The following is a 19,352-nucleotide window of genomic DNA, read 5'->3' as shown; positions in this document are numbered from 1 at the left end:
TATCAAATTATATAATAATATCAAAGATAAAAATATTCTTATATGTTAGATCAATCCAGGATAGATCCAACCTTCAAATTTCATATAAGACTTACGGCAAAATTTTAAGTTTCTTTATCTTTACTACCTTCGGGTATAGCATATAAAATTAAATCTTGATCCACTTTCTATGTTTAAAATCATTGTATAAGTTTCATCACTCTTCAAGAATCCAACATATCTAGAATCAATTGGAGTTAACCTTAGATTTACCTTACAATCATTTAGATTTTTTTTTTTTTCAAACCAATCTTTCTTTGTAAAAGAATTAACTCCAACTTGAACAAACTAGAAGAACTCAAGCCAACATCCTTGTAAGTAAAATCAACTTGATTATTTTTTGTAGAGCTCTCTTCATTACAACCCTTAATATTAATTGATAAATTCATAAAAAAAATCTTATCCCTTGTATAAGTCATTCAAAATTTAATACTAGCAAGATATCTTATTTCAATTCAGAAATCTGAACTCTGACTTGAATAATTAGTACACTCCACTATCTTCAACAATTAAAGAATCTAATCCAAAGATGAAAATATAAATTATTAAGAATTTTATCATAACCTGTATATCATACTCTGATAAAATAAATTTTTTTTTTTAACAACAATATCAAAATACTTTTGATCCACTTAGAAAAATAAACTTTTGACTTGAGATTCAATGCAACTTGAAAGATCAAGGAATCATATTCAGAATATGATATTTTGAGTAACCAAAGATTTCACCAAAATGTGTATCTCATATTCTCATAATAAAATTTAAGTATATTTTTCATCTAAGATTGAGTTTCATATATGACCTTTTATAGGTTCAGTGTTCAAAAATATTTCTCTCTCATATGATGTAATTTCTTCTTAGACCATACCCTAATTAACTTTCTTTTGATAAGTCCAAAATTCATAATGCTCAGTCAATTATCATCGAAATTAAAAAAATTATCATTATCTTCGATCATATAAGTTTTATATTCTAAAATTATCTAGTATACTCAACATAACTTATCAATACCTCCCACTTCATTTCAAGATCAACTCTTTCATACTTAGGTCAACCTTACTAATTGAAATCTAAGATATAACTTGTCAATTTTATTATAGACATCATATACCACTTATACATAAAGTTTCATCATAGTATTTATTGATTTAAATTTTAAATATTGATTCATTTCTTTTATGTCAATCATGTTCCTTATGATCATAACCTAGGTTTAAATATCACTAAAGTCATAATTTCAAATAATTATAATCTTAAGCTTAAATACCGCTTAAATCATATTTTCTAATGATCATAACCTAAATTGTAATATCATTCTATCACATCCTTAATGATTATAACCTCAGACTCTAATATTATCTATCATACTCTATTGATTATAATCTCAAAGTTTTGATATCACTTATATGACAATCCCTAGTGACCTTAAATTTGGGTTCTAGTACTATTCTGTCATATCCTAATCACTTGTATCATTGTCTCCAAATAAACGTAACCTAACCTCTAAGCTCAGATGCTACTCTGTCACATCCTACTGATCTTACATAAAGTTTTAATATCTCTTCATAATCTCTAGTGATCTTAAACCTAAGCTTTGATATTATTCTATCACATCCAAATCATTTATATCGTAATCTCCAATGATCATAATCTAAGCTCTGATATCACTCTGTAATATTCTAATCACTTATATCATAATCCCTAATGATCATATCCTAAGCTCTGATACCATTCTATCATGCCCCGAACCCAACACCCGGGTCGGATACGTGATGGCCGCACACTCCTTAGAGCATGCCTTAAAGAATATGCAAGGCCAAAATAAATCATCACAATCTTAACATCCATAACAATTAATTTCAAATATAATTCATAAAATCTTGCATAATTATAATTTAAATTTCTTCAATTCTCTGATCAGATACTATGACACTCTATTTATCCTTCTGCTCACCCGTAAATCCAAGCCATAGCCAATCTAAGTCATCCTGTAACTCTGAGAAGAAAAAGAAAGATGAAGGGGTGTGAGCTTTACAGCCCAGTAAGAATTCTCATATCACACTGATATAGTAATATAGTCTGAAAATAAGGATAAGCAGTAAGATATAAAATCTCATGTTCAATGTCCAGAATAATGCAAATATTCATAAATTTTCTGTCTTGTTAAAATAGATGCACCATCATATGTTAACAGGTAAAATACTTTTGTTCAACAATTATTTCATGTCTTATCTTTCATTTCTCCTTTCATAATCACATGATTTTTAACCTTTTCTTTCTGGTTCTGGACTATCCAATTCTATACCTCAGTTATCATCCGGATCGAATCCACTTAAAAAGTCTTTCAAGACTGTCCCAAGATGAGCTCCTGGCCGGCTGTCCCACGTACCAAAGCCTGTGAGAGGCTGTCCCAGGCATAAGCTCCTGGCGGACTGTCCCAGGCATGAGCTCCTGGCCGGCTGATCCACCTGTAAGCCAGTGGGGGCTGTCCCAGGCATAAGCTCCTGACGGGCTGTCCCAGGCATAAGCTCCTGGCCGGCTGTTCCACATGACAAGAGTAGTCCATACCATATATCTCTTTCTTTTTATTTAATCATTATGTGTTGATTTCATTAAATCAATTCCGACTTGCTTTATGATCAATTCAGATATGTCATATCCATATAATCATGCCATCAATCTCTGATACATATATATTGACATAACATACTCATGCTCAAAATCAAATAACAGTATCTCAGGTATAATAAATTCATCGATCTCAAATTCGACGATGCAAAAACCAACGATGCAAGACCAATAGTAAAATAGCATATATAATAGTGATCATGTACAGGGATTCTTACCTTTATCGGTGACTGATCCAAGCATAAAAATCAATATTCTTCTTTGATTTATGAATTTTTCTAACAAGATATTCCACTCGACATCATATGCAGACAATCATCTCTTCATAACCCTGATCAAAATAAAAATCACATATATGGAGAAAATTATCGATAATTGATCTGATAACACAAATCTAGGATCTCTCTTAGGATTAATCAAAATTAGGATTTACCTAAATATCTGGATCCTCCACTGATCCATAAGACTTCTAGAGAGAGAAAATCCATGAAGAGAGAGAAAATTCTAGAGATAGAAAGTAGAGAGAGAAAGTGGAGAGAGAAATCTTCGTATCCTTTCGATGAGGTACTCATGATCGAGATCATCAGAGGTCCTATCAGGGTGACTCAATATGAATCAAGTGTTACAATTTTGAATAGAATCGGACTGGGATCAGATCTACCGCATGAATTTTGGAGCAATCTCAAATCATCTTATTTTCATCTTCAAGTTTATTCTAGGATTCATGATGCAATCAGAGAGGAAGAAAAGATCCTAGAGAGACAAAATCCGTAAAGAGAGAGAAAAGTCTAGAGAGAGAATCTAGAGAGAAAATATAGAGAGAGAAGGTAGAGAGGAGAGAGAAAAGAGAGAGAAAGAAGAGAGAAAGGAGAGAGAGGAAAATTCTCTCCTTCTTCTTCTTTTTATTTTATTTTATTTTATTTTTTATTTTTATTTTTCTCTTTCTCTTTTTCCTTTTTTTTTCTTTTCTTTTTCTTTTTCCTTTTTCTTTTCTTTTTCTTTTTCCTTTTTCTTTTCTTTTCTTTTCTTCTTCTTCTTCTTTTCTTCTTCCCGCGGCCTCCCTTGGCTGAAACAGGGGAAGACCGTGAGGTCCCCCCCTCGGTGGCTCGAGCTCCGGCAGCTTGGTCGGAGATCCGGCAACAGGTGGAGGCGGCGGTGGGCAATGGACGGCCGGTGGCAAGGTTCGGCCGGCGAGAATCAAAAAGAGATCGGAAAATAGGGGATTTCTTGTTCATGGATTTTCCGGCGATCCTGACGGCCGGCGAGGGTGCACGAGGCCATGGAAAAGAGAGGAAAAAAGAGAGGAAGGAGAAGACGGGTTTACCTCCGACTCCGGCGAGGTCTCCGGCGAGTATTTGAGATGAACACGATGAGGACATCCGCGGCTTCAACGAAAAAATTCGAGAAAAATAAAAGAAAAATCCGGTGCTCGTCGTGACCAACCTTAGAGGGAAGGAGAGGGGGTTTTATAGGGTGTAGGGGAGGTCGAATCCGCCTCGGATTCAACCTCTCCACCGGTGATTTGGGTGGAAGAAGACTCCCAGCGGGAGTCTTCTTCATTCTCTTATTTTTTTTTTTTTGTAATGCTTTGGGCTTTTTGGGCTGATTTGGGTCGGGGTATTACAGAATACAAGCAAGTTTCTTAATGAGCAGCAATAAAGACAATTAAAAATACTCTACAAATACTTGGAGAAACCTTTTCAATGCACACTTAGTTGGGGATGCTCAAAGGAAGCTCTTGAAGTGGTAGTTGAAAATGGAATCGATGTTTCTCATAATGAATGCTTTTTTTCTTTGAATATTCTTTCCTCCTTCGATTCTTGTTTTGTTGTGCACCTTTTGGAAGCCTATTTATATTGAATGGTAGCTGGATGACTATTACTAGCTGCAAGAGACTGTTGTGTAGTTATGGAGTATTAAATGCAACTTTTCTGACTGTGAAAAACTAGCCATTAGGCACTAGCAAAGTCCAACCGATCTCGTACCTTCTCTTTGTAGATGATTACTTACTACTTGGCCAACTTCTGCCTGGAATGAGATCGAATTTCGAAGAATTTTGGAGTATTATGTAGCATCGGGCCAAAGAGTCAACAACCTCCTTAAATCGGTGGTGGTGTTTAGTCCGATCGGCTCAGTTGCGGAATTGTGATCAGAGATATCCTTGAGATTGGTGAGCATAGTGAAACTTTATTATATCTAGACGTCCCTATCACCGGCTGTAGGCTGAGGAGGGTGGAGTGTGTAGATGTGGAGCGGAAGATCCAGAAGCGGCTAGAGGGATGGCAGGCTCGGGCACCATCCATGATGGAGTGAGTCACCCTAGTGAGATCCGTTCTAAGTTTCATTTCTATTTACATGCTTTCACACACAGTCCTTCCTAAAGCCATGGTGGTGAGATTGGAGTGCACTTTCGTAGATTCTTATGGGGTTCTCATCTGGGAGGAGGGGAAGGAGTTCACTTGCTTGCCTGGGATGTGGTCTGCCAGCACTGATGGCAGGGTGGCCTAGGCATTCCTTCCTTAGCTATGAAAGAGAGGTCCTGATTGCGAGAATGTGGCTCAGCTTTCTCTCAGTCTAAATTCTCTATGGAGTTCCATCATACTGGTCAGGTACAGCCCATTGTTTGAGGAGGGTGAGGGCTATCTGAGGCATGGTACCTTCTTATGATGAGAGATTTGCATTCGTGCACCTGACATCTTCCCCCAGATGAGATGGTTGTTGGGAGATGAGCATTCTATGGGGATCCTTCATGATCTTTAGATTGAAGATCTACTGCTCAGTCAGTGGCGGATCTTCATTAGTGTAGAGGTGATGGAAAGTATGAGAGTGGCGGACCTTCGTTGCTCTGATGGTGGGGGGTGGGATCCAACAATAGTGTCTCGACTACTTGGTGGGCAGCTGGGCTCTTCCAACTCCCATCTTTAGGAGTCCTCTACCAGATTTATTAGAGCGAGCCCAGTAGACTCAGAGATCTTGGGTGGATCTGGAGGATGGGAGTGCACCCAAAGGTGAGCTTATTTCTTCGAAAGATAGCCTGGCATCGGCTCCCTACTAGATTCCTCCTACGTGGTCAAGGCATGGATATTCAGGTGGAGTGCCCTTGTTGTGAGGCAGAGGAGGAGACCATGGAGCACATATTTTTTAGGTGTCCAAGGGTGAGAACGATCTGATCCTTGTATGGGTTGGACTTGCAGCTGCTCAGGCGAAGGATCCTACTCAGATCTTTTTGGAGTTTCTACAGCACAGTATCAGAGATGACCAGACCAAACTGGCAGGGATTCGTGTGGCCTACTTGGCTCTTCACATTTGGCTGGCCAAGAACAACCTGATTTTTTATTCCAGACGATCCTTGACGAGGATCATTTTTAAGAGAGCCTTGGTTATGATAGCGGAGATCATTGATGTGATGGTCAGAGCTTCAGAGATTTGGAGTTCCCACTCTGCTCATATAGTGATCCATCGGGTGTTCGTCTCCTGAGAGCCCCCTCCTCTGTTATACCTAAAAGTTAATTTCGATGGGAGTGTCAGAGATAGGTATGTGGAGCTAGTTTTATCATACAGGGGTCTGATTCTACATTTGTGGCGGCTGAGGGGCACCATCTCTTGGAACCCTCTGTCTTGGCAATGGAGCTCCAAGCTGTTTGGGTGGGGATTATCTTCGCTAGGCGGAGTTTGAGGGTGACCCAGCTTGTTGTGGAGGTTCATTCAGCCATGATAGTATTGTGGCTACAGAGATGTACTCACGGTGGAGTCACCCACCCCTTTCTGCATGATGCTGCAAGGTTGTTGAGAGGGTTCACTACACTAACCAACCGGCACGTCTTCCGTAAGGCGAACTCGATGGCTAATTAGATGGCATCATTTGTAGCTGAGCACACTAAAGAAACTCTCTAGATTATGGAGGAGGTTATTTCAGGATGACTTCGGGATATTTCATTTTTTGATTCCCTTAATTGTATTTATAAAAAATTTGTTTGAATGAACTGTCTTATCAAAACAAAAAAAAACCTAGAGCCAGGGTCAACCAGTGAGGCCCTGATGGAAAAATAGAGAACACAGATCTCTATTTCCTCTTTTTTTCTACTTGTGTAAAGGGCCGACTCTAGAGTCGACCTCTTCCATGTTAGGTGTATTGGTCATCCTTTATGCCTAGGGTTGATATGAGGGTTTAACCATAGCCCCCAAAGGTTAACGTTTGATGTCCAAATCACTAAATCTTCAATATTTTGGACCTCTAGTCCATGTCAGGTGTATTGGTCATCCTTTGTGCCTAGGGTTGATCTGAGGATTTAACCGTAACCCCCAAAGGTTAATGTTTGATGTCTAAATCACTAAATCTTCAATATTTTGATTATCGGGCACCTCGAGATCACCTCCTATCCATTCAGAATATTTCATGCTTTTGAGGTTTTCAAAAACCCTCAAGCCTATCTTCAACTTTGAAAAAAAATTAATTCCTAGAACTTCTCCATGTATTTCTAATTGCTCAAGATTTGTATGAGCAATCCGGTTTATCAAAAAAAAAAAAAACAAAAGGTGAAGAAGAGGGATGGGATTGTACCTTTTGTGCAAAGGAATGATTCACCTTCCTTTGCACAAATCCACCATTGGATCACCCATTAGTCCCTTTGAGATCCATGCAAATGGATGACTGATGGAGTTTGGGGCATTTTAAGATTTGTACATTGATTGATCGGATGGTGGATTCGCGTGAATAAAGGTAGAGACCTTTTTTTTTTTGCACAAGATATCCCCCGTAACAAAAGAAACACACACACACACAGAAGAAAACCACAACGTCAGCAAAAGCTCAAAGACCCTCGTAAAGGAGATGCGACTCACGTTGCCACCTTTCAGCCAGTCCATGACCATCAGCTTTTAGGCTTGATCATGATACCTCCAAGAATCATTCCACCCTTCCACCACCCACTTCCATCTCCCGACATGCCAAACTCCACATTGGCCCCAGTGTTGGAAGTCAAGGTGAACTCCCCACCATGGACCTCATGCCACACATTGCATATTTTTCTGTACGGCTCCAGGAGTTCGGTTTTTGCGTTCCTGTTCCCATGTGGGGCTTTCACTTCAAATGTGATGGGGGATGAGTGCCATCCAAATGCATCAGCCTTGAACTTGATTATGTAAAAGACTTCATATGTTTTGGAAGGAGAGAGTTTAGCTGCTTCTAATTTCCCCTTGACTTCAACCCAGTTCACCTGAATGAGCTCTGCACCCTCTTGAAACTTTAACCTACCGGCCAACAAAAGTAAGCATTGATTAGCATCACGATGGGAGCCACCGACAGGGCTCCCAAGCATAAAATAAACAGCTTGGAACCACTGCAAATGATATTTGTACCAGCTGAGCAGTTTGACTAGTGATTTCGTTTAGGTGGTTAAAAGCAATGCAAAATTTAGCCCAACCAACAATCTAGGTAATCCTAACCAAGTTTAGCTCAACCATCTACTCCAATTAAACCAAGTCCAGCCTAGTTCTAACACCTTTAAACTTGAACACAGTTTGCAGCATTGGCCTAGACGAGGCTTGGTAGGTCAGATTATATGTTCTTCAGATTTCAAAGCCATGTCTAATACATAATTTGACCTCGGTTTGCATCAAAAGGGGATTGGAGACTCGTTAGGCAAAATGCAGGTCTAGATTAAGGTCACTCTTCCGGTTGTCAGGTTTAGGTGACCTGATATCCAAACCTTTTTATACTGAACCTGGCTCGATGGGCATCGGGTTGCTATTTTTCTGCTGCATTTCTCAGCCGAATTGTATCATAGATTTGGTCAGCTCAATCTTAAATAGGTGCTATGATTTGCCTCCATTATTTCTTTTTCAAATTTTGTAAACTATTGTTCACCTATTTATGAGACACTGGTAATTAACTAAGAGTTAATTAAGAGGGAAAATGCATGTCTGGTACCTTGATTCATCTAGGCCCACCCATTGCCAGAACCTTTCATCATTGCCCCACGTTATGTCCAAAGCTTTTGCAGATATCTGAAAGCCACTGTCCTTATCTCCTTGAATCAAATCTGGCTGTGAAATATAATGAAAAGTAGTTTCATCTATTGCAAGTAACCCGCATCTACTGAAGCATGAGAATTTTGATTTAATGGACAAATAGAAGAAAAATTCTACTGAGTAATCATATATATATATATATATATATATATATATATATATATATTTACACACGCACGCACGCGCGCGCGCGCGCACACACACATACACACAAATTAGTCATATATTTATATTAGTCATATCTTGTTCAATATTATTAGTTATATTAGAAAACAATAACTTCATGGCAAAAAAATCAAGTAGATCTTCCCATATGTATGGAAGTTGGTATACTATTTCCAAAAGACTAACCCGAGAACAATGAGATAAACACATATTTAAATTGAATTAACATAGTCATGACACTTTTAAAACACTATCATGTTTATTTTGGTGATCAGAAAGATGAAGACGCATAATATTTAGAGTATCAAACAAATTTCTTACCGTTGTGCACAATATCTGTAGTTTTCATTTAACAATATTAACATGAAAACATAAACATCGACTCTTGTGAAACTGCTCGAAAGCTCCCTTCACAGAAGAAAACGATTCATTGGTTGGTATGTGCCAACTGTTGTTGCAGTAGTTAATCATCTCGACTAGCTAGATGATATATAGAGAGCATGGAGATCGAAAAGCCAAGGCTTGTTCTCTAACTTACGCTGTGGTGATGGCCAGTCCAATGAGGGCTGTGGGTGCGTTCAGCGTGTCCTTGGTGGCTCATCTTCTCCCTCTTTTGCTTTCTTCTTTCGTTGTTTGATTACTACTGTGCTCTTCCCTTCGGCCCTCCACTGGCTTATTTATATAAGATGAAAGTTACGAACCAGGACGAGGCGTTCAGCTTTGGCAAATAAGAATGCACTTTCCCTAAACAAAGTTTCATATGCCTTCATTTGGACCATTTCCTTTAGCACCGGCTAGGATAAAGTATTCATGGTGATTACTCGGATAAGTATTCATGCTGCTATCCTTGTTGAATGCATGCATCATCATCTGGTTGGATGAGGACATGCGTGTCTCACCATCACATCTATATATATCAATCCACATTAGCCTTACTCTAGGTACATTGTCAATGGACGAAAAGCCGTGTGTATCATCTAGGCATATTCCTTTCTGAGATGTTAGTCTCATCTCTCTTCCCATATTGATAAATTATGGAGATTGACGTGTAAAGAGCAGGAAGAAGGCATATGTTCTTGTTCTTCTCCTTATATTTATCGAGTAATATATATAGAGAGGCTTTCATTTGCAATCCAACACTAGTCTTGTTGATTCTTGGAAATAATTCTCTTCCTGTAGGGACCATGTCTATATATTCTTTGGATCTTTTTGTGGACATTATATTCTCATTGCCTCTTAGCCATCAATGGGGGGATTTGAGAAAGAGGGAAGACAAAAGGAATCTTAGGTTTCATTTCCCAGAAGGAAAGGGCTACATCACGTGAAAAAGAAGGAATCATTGTATGCTTGAGGCACTACGTACCAGCATGTAAAAGAAAACAACATATTAAAGCAGGGCTAGAAAAGAAAAAAAGAAAGATACGGTCAGGAATTTGGGAAAAAAGAAATGGAATCAAATCATGCGTAGGATTGTTAAATTTGAATAGTCATGTTTCGATCCTAATCCTGTTTATATGAATCCTTTTCTTATGCATTGTCGGTTGACTTTAATACTGAATACTATTGTCACGCCCCGACCGAGTACATAATAGATGCCGTACATATGTAGGATAAATCCTACAAACATGAAAAACTACAGATTAAATCATAAAAATTTCAAATAATAATAATAATAGTAATTCTTTAATTCTTGAAAATTAATTTAATAAAAATTTAGTTAAATTATTTTTTATAATAAATATTTTTTATAATATAAATTTTAATATTTTATCTGAAATAAAAATTCAAACTAAATTAAACTAAGCTAAACTGAACTGAGCTAGAAATCTGAATAACTCAAATAACTACAATTGATCTAAAGCACTCCACCAAGTCCCAAGCAATCATGATTAATTCATGATTTAAAAAATAAAAAAAAGAGAATAATGAGCTATATCACGTGAAAAAGAAGGAATCAATGTATGCTTGAGGTATTACTAAAACAACATATTAAAGAAGGGCTAGAAAAAAAAAAGAAAAGAAAAATACCATCGAAAATTTGGGTCACGTCCCAAACCGAGCACATGATAAACACCGTATACCTATAGGACGGGCCCTACAAGCATACAAGGCTACAAATCAAATCATAAAAATTTTAAAATAATAATAACAATAGTAATTCTTTAATCTTTGAAAATCAATTTAATAAAAATCTAATTAAATTATTTTTCATAATAAATATCTTTACGTAACATAAATTTTAATGTTTCATCCGAAATAAATATCCAAACTAAATTGAACTGAACTAAATTGAACTGAGCTAGGAATCTGAATAACTCAAATAACTCCAACTGATCTAAAGCACTCCCCCAAATCTCGAGTAACCATGATTCATAATTTAAAATAGAAAAAAAAAGAATAATGAGCTTTGCTAACTAGTAAAATTTAACAATCTACAGCCATATGGTTTATGGCCCATTAAAATCTTAGATTATGTCAAGCATACTTTTGTAAAAAGTGTTCGAACAAATCCCTTTAGAAAATAATGAACTATTAGCTACTATCATTTTGCAAAAGAATTATTTTCAAAATCTTTCAAGATTTTGCCTAGTTGGTCTAATATGTCTGACCACATCTATGTTCTAATATGAATTCTTTGCCATTATGATGGTTCCCATCTTGTACAGCTTGATTGCCTCTCATTTTCCAATCGACCAGAAAACCATTATGCACCCTATCAAAAACATACTCCAGCATATCATGGTCAATACATGAGTCCAATTGCAAATTTATGAAGTTTCAAACTACATCAAGATGTCCTATCATTTAGGTCAAAGGATCACTTGCAAGCTTGTCTAAATCACACCTCTATCCCTAATAATGCTTATTATGAGGTAGATTGCAAGTGTTTACTATCTAGTATAAAATATCTAGATATTGTTAGGATTTGACATCTAAGATTCGATTTACATTGAGCCCACAATGAGGTTCACGATGAAAAACGAAATCCAACGAGACCAAGATCATCCCAAACGGAACTCGGACGGAGAAGATACTTGCTTTTGAAGTTGGCATGCAATCCGAGGCAATGGAGGATCGCTGGCGATCGGCGCAGGCCGGTGGAGCGGCAGCGGCGCAGCCGCGCATGGCCTAGGCGTGGGGCGCGTGGCCCAGGCGCGAGCGTGCGGCCCGGCCCCGGCACGGGTGCCCGGGGCATGGCCCTGGCCCAAGCACCCGGTGCGGGCGCGGCCCGGGCCCAGGCACCGCGTCTGGGGCCTGTACCCTGGTCCACTATAGATCGGGTGGTCCACGGCTCAGTGCGTGGACCGCGTGGGTATTTTCCAACCATTTTTTACGGTCTACGATACTATTCTATGAATCGAAGTATGATTGGATGGCCCAGAAAGCTCCCAGTCATGATCCAACAGTCCGAAATGATTTTTTGCCTTGGTTAAGAGTCCTAATCAGTTTCTAACACGGGAATAAGCCCTTTAAAAGGGCTTGATCACGTGAAATAGTGTGTGGTGGTTTTGGCTTCTCAACAGAAGATCATTTGTGGCTCGGTTCTTCGTGAGGTCACGCAGAAACTAGAGAACATGAACACCGTGAAGAGAAAGAACAGCGTACGACACTGTGAGAGAAAGAACAGGACTCCTGGACAGCAGACAGCAATCGCTTCAGGGGTTCAGGGGGTCTTCCAAGAGAGAGAGCTTTTGTGAGGGAGAAATTGGATGTACGAGGATTGAAGGTGAGATCTCCTCTGATAATTTTTTTTTTTCATAATGAAGTTTGCATGCCCCGTGGAGGCGAGCCCTTTTGTGGCTGATCCACGTATTTTGATTGTTTTTGTTTTATTTCTTCTTTCTTCCTACTGCATCGCACAGTACCGAAAAGATCTTGAGAGATGGTGTCCTGATCAGACATCCATCCAACAAGTGGTATCAGAGCGAGGCGATATAAAGACACAGATTGCAGTGGTGGTGAGCAAGACTGAAAATAGAGAAGACAGAAACAATCAAGATGGAGATCAACAAATTTGATGGTAAGAGTAATTTTTTCTTGTGGCAGGCCAGGGTGAAGGACGTGCTCATCCAACAAGGGTTGATCGATGCTCTCTTGTACGAGGATAAGCCAACCACCATGGAGGTGCAGGATTGGAGACGGCCACAGATGCAGGTGCTGAGTACCATCTGCATGTACCTAATGGATGAGGTGGTGATCCATGTGCTGAGCGAGACTTCTCCGATGGTGCTGTGATCGAAGCTCGAGGAGTTATACATGACGAAGTCTCTCACCAATACTCTTTTTCTCTGGAGGCAGTTTTACCAGCTGCGGATGGTTGAGGGACAGAGCATACAGGAGCATCTCAGCTACTTTCAGAAGATCTTCACTAACCTCCTCAGCGTTGGCGAGAATGTTGAGGAGAAGACTAGAGTGCTGGTTTTGCTGGCATCGCTTCCTCCTTCGTATGAGTCCTTGGTGACTACTCTTATAGTGGGGAAGAGCACCATCAAGATGGATGAGGTCACCGTGGCGATACTCCAGAACAAGGTTCTCAGGAGGGAGAACCCGGCTTTGAGCTCAGGTGGCGGTAGCTCAGCCTTGATGGGTTCTGGAGGAGCAAAAGGCGGTAGACGGAGCGACAGGAGATCGCAACGAGGGCGGTCCAAGTTCAGAAGGGATTTGAGCAAAACCAGATGTTACCGGTGTGAGGAGTTAGGACATTTAGCCAAAGATTGATCTCAACTCAAAAATCGGACGATGGCTGCTGTAGCGACGGCCGGCAGCGATTTAGATGGAGATGTCCTAGAGATATCTGACGAGGTATCTACTTCTTCCCAGTAGTAGATATTAGATTTTGCATGCACCCATCATGTATGTTGCAGAGAGGAGCAGTTTGACTCCGTGGAGAACAGTGAGGACACTGTACATTTGTTGGATGGATCGAGCTGTGCGATCAGAAACATCGAAACGGTCAGTTGGAGGACACATGATGGTGTAGTGAGGAGATTGAGGGAGGTCCGATACATATCCGATTTCAGACGGAGTCTTATCTCACTTAGCAGACTGGATTCGAGAAGCTACAGGATGGTAGCTGGTGGAGGAATCCTGAGGGTGCTACGCGGCGATAGGTTTGTGTTGGAGGGGAAGAAGGGGAGCAGAGGACATTATTACCTGACAAGGAGCCCAGTGCAAAGTGGAGCTTCGAGAGCCAGGTAGAGCCTAGAGCGAGGTGGAGCTCCAGGTAGAGATGGATCGGGCATGAGACAGGAGACTCGGGAGGATGAGAGGCGACATCGCAAGGTGAGATTCCTATTACCACAAGATGATGCCCCGAGCAGGTCTCAGGTCAGGAGGAGCACAGCATACGACGAAGATGGGATCAAGCGGCCTGGCTCGACTCCCATGTTTGTCCATCCATGATCAGCAAGCGATTGTCCTAGGACATGGGGGCGAGGAGATCCAAAAGCCCTAAGAGTTTGGAGGAGGCCGAATATCGAGTCAAAATAGATATTGTTAGGATTTGATACCTCGAGATTCGATCCATATTGAGCTCACAATGAGATTTGCGATGAAAAATAGAATTCAACGAGATTAAGATCATCCCAAATGAAGCTCAGACGGAGAAGATACGTGCTTTTGAAGTCGGCATGCAACTCAAGACGACGAAGGACCGCCGGCGACCGGCGGTGGGGCGGCCGCGCACGGTGGGGCACCGTCCAATGCGCGGCCCGGCCCAGGCGCGGGCATGCGAGGTGCGGCTCGAGCCCAGGCGCCTGGTGCGAGCGTGGCCCAGGCCAGCGCGCATGGGCTGGCCCAAGCCCAGGCACCGCGCCTGGGGCCTGTACCCCAGTCCATCATGGATCGAGTGATCCACGGCCCAATGCATGGACCATGTGGGCGTTTTCCAATTGATTCTCGCGATCCACGATACTATTCTATGGATCAGAGTGCGATCGAATGGCTCAGGGAGCTCCTGGTCATGATCCAACAGTCTAAAATGATTTTTTGCCTTGATTAAGAGTCTTAATCAGTTTCTAACATGGGAATAAGCCCTTTAAAAAGACCTGATCGCGTGAAACAGTGTGTGGTGGTTTTGGCTTCTCAACAGAAGATCAGGTGTAGCTCGGTTCTTCGTGATGTCACACGAAAATCAGAGAATGTGAACACCGTGAAGAGAGAGAATCACATACGACACTGTGAGGGAAGGAGCAAAGCTCCTGGACAGTGGACAGCGGTCGCTTCAGGGGTTCAGGAGGTCTTCCAAGAGAGAGTTTTTATGAGAGAGAACTTCCTGTGAGAGAGAAATTGAATGTATGAGGATTGAAGGTGAGATCTTCTCTTGTAAAATTTTTTTTTCACATTGAAGTTTGTATGCTCCATGGAGAGGAGTCCTTTTGTGGTTGATCCACGTATTTTGATCGTTTTTATTTTATTTCTTGCTGCATTGCATAATATCGAAAAGATCTTGAAAGATGATATCCTGATTAAATATCTATCTAATAAATATATATGCAAGGTTTGACCTCAGTGATGGAAGAACTCAACATCGTCGTAGTCCACCCCAATAGCCTTACAGGTGTGACATGCAACCTCATCCATAGCTATGAATAAATTTTGAGTACGTAGGAATAACCAACTATCCATTGAAAACCAAACACCCCATAAATTTCTAGAGTACTCGTGGACCCTTTTACGGTCCTAGGATCTATTAGTGACACATTGCCTACATCATATATGATTATGTAGATAAGAGATATGGTTATAATTTCTTCAACTATTTTTAGTATTAAATATGCAAATGACTTTTAAGGCATATCCCTCTTCACACAAAGGATGAAATGACTTTTAAGGCCTCCACCCAGCAAAAGCCCTGGCTCACGGCTCCCACTGATGTGGCCTACTGCGTACCATCTAGCTGACCTTGGAGGAAGACCAACGGTATAGAATCTTCCTTCCCACGAGGGCCATCAAGCTTGTTTCACCAAACTCAAGAGGTGAACGGGAGAAGAGGCTGAGAGAGACAATTAGGGGCACAGGAGTTGGGTTTGAGCTAGCCAAGCAGATAGGCATCTTCAATATCTTCCTCTTTGGAAAGATGGTCGAGAGAGAGAAAGGGAGAGGATCATTGGCGAGGTGGCCGTTGCTACTGAGGATCATTGGCGAGGTGGTCGAGAGAGAGAGAGTAAGGGAGAGGATCATTAGAGACAAATGGTGAGCCATTGGATTGTCGATGGAGCTGTTGCTACTCAGTGGCGAGAGCCAGTAACTTAAGCAATGGTATTGCGTGGCTCGACAAGAAGAGGAGGAGAAGGAGAATAGAAGGAGAGATGCATAGGGAAAGCTCGATGATTGAGGTGGTACACGAGAGAAGAAGCACACATGTGACTAAGTTGGTGGGGTCACTTGGGTTCAAGGCCCAGCCTAATTTGGGCCTAGGGGGTCAAGATCCTTCGTGGTGCATGTTCTGTACTACAAGCTAGTGTATGCATGGATGGTTGTCACCCATTTCTCAACCTAGAGATGTGTACTATACTGCTATGTTAGCCATTTTTAGTATGCCACTATGATGAAAAACAGCCGTTCATTTTCAAACACATGGTCTCATCATTTTTCTTGAAAAGAAGATGAAAAAGAATGGGCGGTGATTAGTTTGCCTTGTGCATATATACACTTCAATTCTCCATATGTGAATTGAGGGAAACTTGGTAAATGATATTAGGATGACCCACTTGTACATATGCTTCGTTTACCTCATATGAAAAGATGTGAAGATGATGTAAAGATATCCTAATGTTTAACTAAGAAAAGAGTTGGAAAGGTTTGGTATAATATGTCAAAGTAATAGCACTCAATACCCGTATCCAGTACATAGCCAATGTGGGACCAAACAAACATCCTCACAAGTTCTCACAATGGGAAGGCAAAAACATAATTACTTGACTTGGCAAGATTTGAAGCAGCTCTTCAACATGGTCATGATCAAATCTGCATGATCCCAAGTTAGATAAGGTTTGTTTGCAGATCCATGTAGTAGTAATTATGTAACACCGCACGCAAGCATACCAAGCCTTCTTAGGTACTTTAATTCGCATATTGCTGTAGAGAGAATTACATCACGAAGAACTAGTAGAATGTAGGACCACTTTATTTTAGCATACACGATAGTGAAATTTTAATACCGAGTTTACTTGATTTATCCTGACCATTGAACACCAAATGGAAATGATAAACTTTAGAGCGTTAAATAGACTAAGGAGTACGAAGTTTTATGGCCCAGCCGCCCAGCATTAATTAGAACGCTCAATAGTGACATGCTTGATGACCAGGCCTCCCTTCCATCGCCCTCGCCATATCTCGTATAATCCAAAGGTAAGGTTGTCTTGATCCTTTGCGTTAGCAGGGACCGTGAACGTGAGGGTGGTACCAGCTGGGATGTTGGTTTCCATGTTGTTCTTCAGCTGGCTCAGGTCGGCCTTCTTCCAGGTGTACTTACCGTCGACCTTGACCATCAGGTAGACCGGACTGTCGCTCCACCCGAACGCATCCGGTTTCGTCTTCACATTGAACGTCACCTTGTAGGTAGCACCCTTTGTCAGTCTATTGAAGGGGTAGGAGCCAGTAACTTCTAGCCAGCAAACTTGCAGCAGCTCAGCCTCACTGTGTTTCAAGAGTCAAAAAAAGAAAAATAAAAAATAAAAAAAAGAAAAAGAAAAAAAGAAAACAACAACAACAACAACAACTGCTGTAGTACCAATATGTTTAGTTGATTTAATTTGATGCAATTGTGAGTCAAACAACATGGCCTCTGAATCGTCACTATCTTTTTAGTTACTTCGAGAGAGTACATGCATGTCAAGTTGATCATATAGATACATACTTGGCTTGATTTAATTCAATTCAATCCCTAAGTTTATATACAAGTTATCATTCAAAATTCGAGAATTGTAATAATGCAGTACTCGTCATGTAATGTGAAGGTTGTATGATAGGAAGAAAGAGGTTACTCTTGAGTCACTCGCCAATAGCGGTTGTCTTTACCCCAGATGATATCTAGTGCTTGGGGTTTGATCGTCACCGTATCTCCAACCTGCTTTTTGTAGGAGGAAAAGAAGAAAGTTAAAACAGTTAATTTGGCGTATTGACAATGTTATAGCATCAAACATCATAGAAAGAAGACCCACGGATATGAGATCTGATAGCTATCAGGAACAAATCTAGAACTTAAGGTAAACGCATGGAAAAGAAAACATTCAATGAAATAGGTTTACGATTTCTTTTATGATTTTTGTTCTTGCAAACTAAGGGGTTGAAGAATATAGGTTTCGACACGCAAACGAGTTTAGTAACCTATAAAAGTCGTTCCATGCTTCTTTTCCCTGTCCTTTTTCCTATGCATAGAATCTAATGAACCACCCACCCAAAAATACACAATCTTTCCCGGGCCTATCATCCTTGGACCTGCAGGTCAGGCTCGGGTCTAAGAATTTAATCCCAAGTCAAATTGAGAACTAGGACCAATATAGCCGGACCCTGTCCATTAAGAACCCTAACTAGGGTACATCCACTTGTTAGACACCCCTAAATAGCTATGTACCACTGCAAGAACCATAATTCACATGGGAAACAATTGCCAACCAAACAATGGCACATTCTACCTCATAGTGTTTATTTACTTGCCATGGATTTCTCTCCTCCGGTGCTGTAAAATGATATCTAGATGCATACCCATGATGACACTCATATTGGACCATCAAGGAGCTCCAGTCTCGTTCCCTCCAGGATAATAAAACTGCGAACAACATGCCATTTTCCAACTATAGTGCGGGGATGTCACCTTCTGGTTGTCCAACATACAAGCTCTCTTGATGCAAAGAGTAGTGAGACATGCCAACCTACAGACCCAAGTTCTATTGACAAGCCAAATCAACCCGTCGACCAAGCTAGCTCTACCTGTTTGCTAACAACCTATCAAGTTTCGAGGAACTTACCTTCGTTGAGTAAGCAGGCTCTTCTAGTACTCTCTCGGACCCCTTGTAGTGAGACATGGAGAACCTTGGTGACTGAAGTTGGAGAGGAACGAGAAGCTCTCTATTGAATGAGTTTTCAAGGTTGCCGAAGTAGTAGATAAGGCTTTAGACGTTGGTATGGCAACACGGTTGTGTAGCCCAAGCCTTTTTATAGACCTCAATGAAAGAGAGTGAGAGAGAAAGAAAGAGAGAGTTCCGTAAGGAATCAAGAGGAGAAAGAAAAGAAGGTAAAGGATGAGCGCGGGGGGTGATGGACCTCGCCCTTGAGCTCGCAGGCGTCCCGAGCAAGACGGTCGATTTGAGAATCTCTCAATCTTCCCACCGGCCGAGATGGCCCACAGGATGGGTGCAAGTTGGCGCCGCACGCAAAGGGAAGGCATCTCCTTTCCCACTCATCCTTTTCTTTCAGGCATTTATTTCGCACCACTTATGCTTGTTAGCGACATCAAGCACTTCATTTTGCCTCCAAACGGGAATTTT

General features: G+C 40.8%; 2 protein-coding genes across 3 annotated transcripts; both read right to left on the bottom strand.

Moving 5' to 3' along the window:
* Nucleotides 1-7,168: 7,168 nt before the first annotated feature.
* LOC105059859 (uncharacterized protein PHLOEM PROTEIN 2-LIKE A4) lies at nt 7,169-9,717 on the bottom strand. 2 transcript variants are annotated; one of them, XM_073244535.1, is made up of 3 exons: nt 9,401-9,717; nt 8,597-8,673; nt 7,169-7,917 (listed from the first exon to the last, which is right to left on the bottom strand). In XM_073244535.1, exons 1-3 carry the CDS (start codon nt 9,461-9,463, stop codon nt 7,539-7,541), a joined length of 519 nt encoding a protein of 172 aa, XP_073100636.1. In that variant the 5' UTR covers nt 9,464-9,717; the 3' UTR covers nt 7,169-7,538. The 2 variants fall into 2 exon arrangements, with proteins under 2 accessions (XP_073100636.1, XP_010941634.1); XM_010943332.4 differs by having other exon boundaries at nt 7,191-7,917; nt 8,597-8,712; nt 9,401-9,712.
* A 7,252-nt stretch (nt 9,718-16,969) lies between these two features.
* On the bottom strand, nt 16,970-19,049 carry LOC105059858 (protein PHLOEM PROTEIN 2-LIKE A9). Its single transcript, XM_010943331.4, has 3 exons — nt 18,834-19,049; nt 17,850-17,932; nt 16,970-17,502 (listed from the first exon to the last, which is right to left on the bottom strand). Exons 1-3 carry the CDS (start codon nt 18,888-18,890, stop codon nt 17,133-17,135), a joined length of 510 nt encoding a protein of 169 aa, XP_010941633.1. The 5' UTR covers nt 18,891-19,049; the 3' UTR covers nt 16,970-17,132.
* Nucleotides 19,050-19,352: the final 303 nt, after the last annotated feature.

The sequence above is a fragment of the Elaeis guineensis genome, chromosome 10, assembly GCF_000442705.2.
Source record: "Elaeis guineensis isolate ETL-2024a chromosome 10, EG11, whole genome shotgun sequence".
Classification (NCBI taxonomy): domain Eukaryota; kingdom Viridiplantae; phylum Streptophyta; class Magnoliopsida; order Arecales; family Arecaceae; genus Elaeis; species Elaeis guineensis.
This window is presented reverse-complemented; position numbering and strand designations above follow the sequence as displayed.

Coding starts and splice junctions, on each gene's coding strand:
- LOC105059859 (XM_010943332.4), bottom strand. CDS start 9,463: ATGAGCCACCAAGGACACGCTGAACGCACCCACAGCCCTCATTGGACT. Junction 8,713..9,400: donor GGACTGGCCATCACCACAGC/GTAAGTTAGAGA, acceptor TATATTTCACAG/CCAGATTTGATTCAAGGAGA. Junction 7,918..8,596: donor GTGGGCCTAGATGAATCAAG/GTACCAGACATG, acceptor GTTGGCCGGTAG/GTTAAAGTTTCAAGAGGGTG.
- LOC105059858 (XM_010943331.4), bottom strand. CDS start 18,890: ATGTCTCACTACAAGGGGTCCGAGAGAGTACTAGAAGAGCCTGCTTAC. Junction 17,933..18,833: donor AGCCTGCTTACTCAACGAAG/GTAAGTTCCTCG, acceptor TACAAAAAGCAG/GTTGGAGATACGGTGACGAT. Junction 17,503..17,849: donor TATTGGCGAGTGACTCAAGA/GTAACCTCTTTC, acceptor CTTGAAACACAG/TGAGGCTGAGCTGCTGCAAG.